The 7,472-nt window shown below is 58.7% G+C and overlaps 1 protein-coding gene across 1 annotated transcript; it reads right to left on the minus strand.

The window, feature by feature from the left end:
- Positions 1 to 698: 698 nt before the first annotated feature.
- BARX1 (BARX homeobox 1) lies at positions 699 to 3,933 on the minus strand. Its single transcript, XM_032699452.1, has 4 exons — positions 3,729 to 3,933; positions 1,520 to 1,805; positions 1,319 to 1,403; positions 699 to 863 (listed from the first exon to the last, which is right to left on the minus strand). The coding sequence occupies exons 1-4, from the start codon at positions 3,931 to 3,933 to the stop codon at positions 699 to 701; spliced, it is 741 nt and encodes a 246-aa protein (XP_032555343.1).
- Between the last annotated feature and the right edge of the window lie 3,539 nt (positions 3,934 to 7,472).

Raw genomic sequence — 7,472 nt, forward strand, 5'->3', positions numbered from 1 at the left:
TTTTAAAAGTATCATTTAGTGTGCACGGTGTGGGAAATAATTAATCTATTTGTCAGTAATTAACGTATCTTTAAAATGCGAAAGCATCCGAATTTGACCAAAGAAAGACTGAGGGTTTGGCCTCTCCCGGCCACGGGCAGCCGAGCTGTCGGGGAAAACGATGGGAGAATCTTCCCGGTACCACCGCGCTTTCTCTGTGTAGATCTGCCTGGAACTTGGATTTGAATGTCTAACCTACCTCCGCGAGGGAAAAAAAACAAAACAAAACAAAACAAAAAACAAAAACCAGAAGTTTAAAAACATTAACCCCAAACCATTACGTTACTCAGAGCAACAGTTCATAAAATACTTTATTGAAATAAAGTAAATATCTTCGCATTAATAAAACTGATCATAAAATGCAGTTTTCGAATAACTAGGGGCACCACAGGGTTTTAGACAGCGAGTAGATGTGGAAGGTGGGATCCAGTGTCCTCCTGGCCCCTCGGGCCGTCGCACAACACCGCGGCCGTGGCGCAGCGCTCCGCGGGCGCGGAGAGGGGCGGTGGGGCAGAAGCGCGCCCGTCAAAGCGTCCAAATCTCCCGAGTCCGAAGGCGGCCGCAGCCACTGTCCGAGCTGCCCTCCATCCCCTTCCCGGGCCCGGAGGGTGCGGGGCCCCGTGAGCAACGCCCGGGGCGGCGGGGCGGGCGCTCGCCCCTCACTCCTCCTGGCTGACCTCGGCCGGCGAGCCCAGGCTCTCGGGCGGCTTCTCGGCGTCCCGGGCTCGCTCCTGCTCCGAGAGCTGCTCGCTGCTGGGGATCGAGTTCTTCTTGGGGCGGCCCTTCGGCTTGGTGGGGGACTCCAGGCCGCCCCCCTGCAACACCTGCGAGGCGGGGAGGGGGCAGAGGAGGGGGATACCCCGGTAAAACAGTGCTGCCTTCAGCCCGGGGCGCAGGAACCCCTCTGTCCCCCGTCCCCCGGAGCCAAGCACCGCGCCGGGCCCAGGCTGAGCCGCCGGTGCGGGTCCTGTCGGGCTGCGCCCACCGCCCTCCGCCCCTGGGGGACGATCGGTACCGCGGGAGGGCTCGTACAGAACTGGGCGAGGGGAGTCCGGCCGAGGCCCAGGCGGTGCTGGACTTAAAGACCAGGGGCATATTATTATTGTTGTTGTTGTTGTTGTTGTTATTATTATTACGCTACTATTGCTACTACTATCATCATCATCATTATTAGCCCAGGGCCGACATGCAGGAGGTCGAAGCCCGCGGGGCAGCGCTCGGTACCCCGTGGAACGCGGACACTGCGCGCCGAAGGGGCGGAAGATCAAGGGACACTTACTATTTTCTTCCATTTCATGCGCCTGTTCTGGTACCAGGTTTTCACCTGGAGCTGGCTGAGCCCCAGCGATTCGGCCAGGTCTATTCTGTGGGCGAGAGAGAGAGGCGGTCAGCCCGGCAGCTTTCCTCTCGGATGGCAGCTTCCCGACTTTTTCAGGCAAAATGAGCCCCGTCCCGCCGTCCGAGGGCCGCCATCGCCTACCTGTCGGGCGTGGAGAGGTATTTCTGCTTCTCGAAGCGTTTCTCCAGCCCCATGAGCTGCAGCTCGGTGAAGACGGTGCGGCTTCGGCGCCCCTTCTTGGCCTTGCCCGGCTCGGGGGGGCCCGGCTCCAACTTGCCACGAAGGTGCAGCTCCAGCGGGAGATGGGGTGAGGCGGAGCCGCCTTGCAGCCCCGAGCCGGCGGCCAGCAGAGCCGAGCCCAGCCCCGAGCAGCCCAGGGGAGCCAGCGGGAACTTGAACACGGCGGCCGGCTCCGCCTTCAGCACCGCTGCGGGAGAGAGGGGCCGTCAGCGCCGGGCAGCGCTCGGGGACCCCCGGGGCTGCAGAGTGCCTCGGTGTCCCGAGGACCAGACCTTGTAAGGAACCCCGGGCCCTTCTCCTCCTCCCTCGACACCTTCCCGGGGCCGGAGGGGTGCGGGAGCCCCGGGACTCCGGTCGGGTCGCGGGTCCCCCCCCAGTTCCATCGCCTCCGCGGTACCGGGTCATGCTTTACCCTTCAACCGGCAGATGCTAATTACGGAATGACTTGGGAAGGGGGGTGTTCAAGCAAAAATAATTTAAATCAACCCAAAAGCGTTCTCCTCGGTGTCACCCAACAGCTGCAGCGCCCGGCGGGCAGCGGAGGCTGGGCACGGTCTCAGGATTCCCTTCCTGGAATTTTTCAGGATATTTTCGACGTTGTAACAATTTCTATTCCTCTCCGTGAACCTCAGCCCCGCGATTTTCCTCTGAAGCAGCTCCCGAGGGGAGGGCAGCGAGCCCATCGCCGAGGATGCTAATCCCCGCGGGCTGGGGCCGCCGCTCGGCCGGTTCAGCTCAGCTTTACCCGGTCTGGCCGGGCCCTGCTCGGCTCGGTTCCCTTCTCCGACTCGGCCCGGCCCGGCTCGGTCCTTCCCGAAGTCCCCGCTCCGCTCCCCGCCTGGGCCCGCAGCCCCAGCGCTGGTCCCGGCCCAGCAAACCCGAGCGGGCCGGGGGCTCGGTCCTGCTCGGCCCATCCCCTCCCAGCGACACGGGAGCGACCTCGGCGGCGTCTGGGGAAGGACCCTAAGGGCCCTCTGAGGGCTCTTCTCGGCCCGAGCTGAAATCGCCTCCCTCCCTGCAGAGCCCGATCCTGCTCCCGCTGATCCCCGCGAAACTGAGCCGTGAGTGATGCAAAGAGCCTTTTATCTGATCCGCTATTCCGAACAGTTCTCAATAGTTCATCTTGAAAATATTACTGATTTCTAGATATTCTAACGCATGTCGCTCCCTTGCTCTGGGTCTTGACGCTTTACTCTTTCTCTCTTAAACGCAGGAAAAGAAATTGGGATCCTCCTTTTCCGTTCAGTTCTGTAAGAGAACATCTATGAAGAGCGACGGCTCCACAGACGAAGATGGCTTAGGAAGTGAAAGCTTTCGCCGCCACACATTTAAATACTGGCCTTTAAAATGTATTAAGTATTGGCCCTCAAAATATATTAAATACTGGAGTTAAAAAAACCTCCAACCATGTCGTTAATAAACTATGTTTGTCCTAAATACTATATCCGACTGGATAGAGCGCGCTGGCACCCGTGTTAAATAAATATACCTCTAAGTATTATAATATAGATTATAATGTTATATCTTATATATTTTATATTACTATATAAACATAATATATTTATATATACTATCTTTTTATATTGTATATTTTATATTTATGTATAATATGTATTTTTATATATATATACACATAAATATATATGTCAGGTTTCCAGTTAAATCTGTGACCGCAGGGCCCTGTGCTGCCACTTGCAGCCACACACGCACAGACTCCGGTGCTTAGCTCCAGCAATTCCCACCTCATCCAAAAACACGGAAAAAACCCCTATAAAATGAAAAAAAAAAAACCAAAAACCCAAAACGATCAACAACGACAGAAATTCAAAGGCCGTTCTGTGAAAGCGCCTCTGGAGCCGTAGAGCCGCATTCTTCGTTTTTAGGCCCAAAATACTGGGCTGCTCCAGGCTGGAGCGGCCGCGCCACAGCAGGAGCCGGCGGGATGCGCTCGGCCGGCAGAGCCCGGCAGCGATTTTTTTCAGGCAGAATTCACGAGTTTTTCTTCCAGGAGCCCGGCTCCGTAGGGCGCTGGAGACCATCAGCGGGCGATGCCTCCCCGCCTGCCGCCCCCAGCCCGCCCCCCCCGAGCCGCGGGGCCCCCGGGACGTACCGAGGTGGTTGTGGTAGGGCCGGGCGGAAAGCAGCGCCTGCACCCCGAACTTGAGCAGCTCCCCGGCCGGCGCGGCCCCCTTGGCGTCCGGGGGGTCGGTGAGGATCTCCTCGATCATGAAGCTGCGGTAGCGGTGGGAGCGGTGGTCGGGGAAGGCTTCGGCCGGGAAGTAGCGAGCGGCTCCCAACTCCAGCGGGTGCTGCATCCTCGCCGCCCCCGGGGCGCGGGGGGACCCCCGGCCGCCGGGGCCGCCCTAGCGCAGCCCCCCGGGCGGCAGCAGGGCAGCGGGGGCTCTGCCCATCGCCCCGCCGCCCCCGACCCTCCCCCTGCGCGGCCCCCCCGGCCCCGGAGCGCCCAGAGCAGCGCGGCGGCCGGAGCCGTGCCCGCCGCCTGCACACGGGGCGCGGCACCGGGCAGCGTCTCTCCGCCCCGGGACGGCGGCGGGGGCCTATTATACCGCCGGCCCGGCGGGGCCGTCAGCGCGGCGGGGGAGGGTGCAGGAGGGGCTGGCAGGAAGGAAGGGGCCGGGGCGGGCGAGTACCTGAAGCGAGGGGTTACAGCCCAGCATTTGATCCCCCGCCATATAAAGCAAATTAGCCGTTCTGCTCGCTGCGGGAGAGCAGACACCCAAACAACCGCTGGGCCCTTGGAAGGGCAGCCCCGGCCCCGGCCCAGTCCTTATGACTGTCCTGGTCTTCGTCCCCTGCTCCAGCCCCGTCCCCGGCTCCAGCCCCATCCCTGTCCCCATCGCCATCTCCATCCCCCTTCCCATCCCCACCCCAATCTTCAGTTCCAAACCCCTTTCCCATTTCCGTCCCCATCCGCATGTCCTTCCCCATCCCCTGACGGGATAACCGCGGCTCCGGGGTGCCTCGGCCGATGGGGAGAGACACGGAGCCAGAGAGACCCCCGGGGAGCCCCATCCTCACGCCCCCTGCCCCGCACAGCCCCTGCCCCGCAGAACCGCCTGGGGCTCAGGGCCCTCGGGGCGGCCTCGGTGCCGTGACCGGGGGATTCCGGGGCTTGGAGGAGTCGAGGCAGCCCAAGGTCAGGCGGGGATCGCGCTGACGGTCGGGGTGCCCGTCGAGGGGCCCAGGCCCGACGCCTTCGGCCCCGGGCTCCCTCCCGGTCCCGGCCAAATCTCTGTAAACAACTAAAAGGAACTCATCAGGGAACAAAACCCAGCACGAAGCGGAACCTTTCCTTGGACTTTCTGAGCCTTTACACGAACATTTTACGCGGTACAACGGGGGTCGTTTAATTCCCTTTAGCAGATATCCACGAGCCGGCCCTGCTCGGCACTGATGTGCTCCGAGCCAGGTTCGCGTGCGGGATCCCAAACGCTCATAATCGAGCGCTCCGACGAAAAAGGGGGAACTAACAGATTAGAAGGGGATCATTTCGGCGAAGCCCTGGCAAGGATTGTGGCTGGGCTCGGCCCCTGCCCGCGGCGTGGGTGGTTTTCAGGGGAGGTATCCCACGGGATCAGCCACGCGGGCCCACGTAGAGGGACGGAAGCCGGGATCATCCCCCGAGGAAGCTCAGCTCAGCCTCCCTCTTTATGACTTTTGACCAAAAAAGGGGCTTTCAGCCCGTTTTCTCGGTCGCTGCGGCCGCCGTGGGGTGTGTGGGGGATGCGCAGGGACGTGCAGAGCCGCCGTGGGATCCTGCCCGGCTCCGCTCCGTAATCCGTGAGCAAGACGGGACGGCCACGGGAGTCACTCGCGGGTTCCCTCGGTGAGCGCAGCCCACGGGGGGACGCGTCCCAGGGCTCGGCAGGGTCGGGGCCGAGTGTCCTGCCAATTCCCCCGGCCCCGGGCTCCTCCGCGCCTCCGCGCTCCAGCGGGGGACCCGCAACCAGCGCCCCGCAAAGCCAGGGAACAGCCCCGGGGTGGCTTCGCACCCGACGGCAGATACGCAGGGCCCGGCTGCGGGGACCCCCGGGCCGGTAATTTGAATTAAATGGTGGGGAGGGGTTGGATGGAGGCGTTCAGGGAACCGTGGAGAACACGAGGCCGCTCTGCTGCTCCTGTCAGCGCTACTTGAGTCCTGCTGCCGTCCCACTGTACTACTCAACCCCGCATGCGACAACAACGCATTAATTTACGCTCTGTGCTTCCACTGCCTTCCCACATAACCTGTTCCATATGGTTACTGTCACTTGTACGGAGTAGTTTCGCGGGATTTTTCTGTTTTCTCCACGTTTCTTCCATTTAAAATTATGCCCCTCGCTCAACGAAACACTAACGGGCTGAGCCCCCGTCAGCGCCCCCGATGCTCCCTGCTGTTAGGAAGTTGTCATCTATTCAGACATCACCGCGGTGTTTGGACTGCCAACGAGTTCGTGACCCGTGCCAAAGCGGTGGCTGTGACCGGGAGCCAGCGGTGCCCTCCCGGTGGGGCAGCAGCGGGGACCGGCAGTGCCGAGCCCGCCCAGATGCTGCGCGGCCCCGGGGCCGGGCGCCTCCATCCCTCCATCCATCCCCCACCTCCCCTAATTCCTCCTGGGAATCTCTGGGCAGTGGTGTCCCTGTGCACACCTGAGCTCGGGGAGCCCCGACCGAGACCAGCGGGGCCCCGAAAATAATCAAAAATCCCAAATCGAACCCCTGCCCGTTTCCTGACGCGGCTTTTCGTCCGCCCATCTTTTGTCCATCTGCTCCCCTTAGATCACAAGGTGTTTCCACGCCAAGGTGCTGATTTCTTAGGGCCGAGACGAAAGAGGCCGTCGGAGCTATTATGATACAAGGAGGAGAATAATTATGAATAAAGTGAGAAGAATTTTGGCCACATTCAAGCGAGCAGACAAATCCACATCGGATTGTTTAAACAACCTCACCTCCGAGACCAGAGCTCTCGTAAACAAACAGCGTCCGTAAAAGAAATTACACCCCCCCCCTTGGTTTTTGTGTTTCTTTAAAATAAATCAAAATTCACGAATAATGGCAAATATTAACACTGCCATCCCCATCTCGGAGCAGGTTAGGATCAGCGCAGTACAGACGCGGTATCATTTGCCATCGTACGGCACCATCTTTGGCAATTTAAATTCTTATATTCCTTGTGATCCATCTGCCCCGAGGCTGCTCATGCTGCGACGGACAGTCGGAGGATCCCATATCCAGCGCGGGAGCAGGCCTACAGCCCCCGAGCTCACAAAAAAAAAAAAAATTAAGATAAAAATTAACATTTCTGTGAACGCTCCTGTTGAAAGGATTTGATGATGAGCTGAAGAAAGAAAGGATGAACTTCACAATCCGATCGCTCTCACAGTCAGTAATTTAAAATTGTTGCAAAACAAATCCTGTAGCTAAAAGGATAAAAGTAATAATAATAATTATTATTATTATTGTTATAATTATTGCGATTTTTACAGTGGTTGAAAATTGTGCAACTCCCCATGCTCTGAGAGAGCACGTAAAACCGCACTTTTATTTCACATCGATCTGGGCGGTAGATTCACGTTTATAAACAGCAGCGTCTCAGAGTGAGAGTTTGGCAAAATCCGTGGGGCTTTAGGGAATAACTGCATGAACAACCTGCGGGCCCCGAATTTTGTGCACTTCCCCCCCCCTTCCCCTCCGAGATACTAGAATGGAATCACCTTTCTCTGCAAAATTGCTCTTCATTTACCGAGGGATTTTGAGTTTTTCGTTTGTTTCGGTTTTGGTTTTGTTTGTTTGTTTTGTTGTTGTTGTTTGGGGGGTTTCGATGTTTATTTGTTTTGGGTTGGGTTGTTTTGCT

This window comes from Chiroxiphia lanceolata, chromosome 11 (genome assembly GCF_009829145.1).
Source record: "Chiroxiphia lanceolata isolate bChiLan1 chromosome 11, bChiLan1.pri, whole genome shotgun sequence".
NCBI classification, from domain to species: domain Eukaryota; kingdom Metazoa; phylum Chordata; class Aves; order Passeriformes; family Pipridae; genus Chiroxiphia; species Chiroxiphia lanceolata.

Coding starts and splice junctions, on each gene's coding strand:
- BARX1 (XM_032699452.1), bottom strand. CDS start 3,933: ATGCAGCACCCGCTGGAGTTGGGAGCCGCTCGCTACTTCCCGGCCGAA. Junction 1,806..3,728: donor GCCCTACCACAACCACCTCG/GTACGTCCCGGG, acceptor TCTCTCCCGCAG/CGGTGCTGAAGGCGGAGCCG. Junction 1,404..1,519: donor TACCTCTCCACGCCCGACAG/GTAGGCGATGGC, acceptor TCTCGCCCACAG/AATAGACCTGGCCGAATCGC.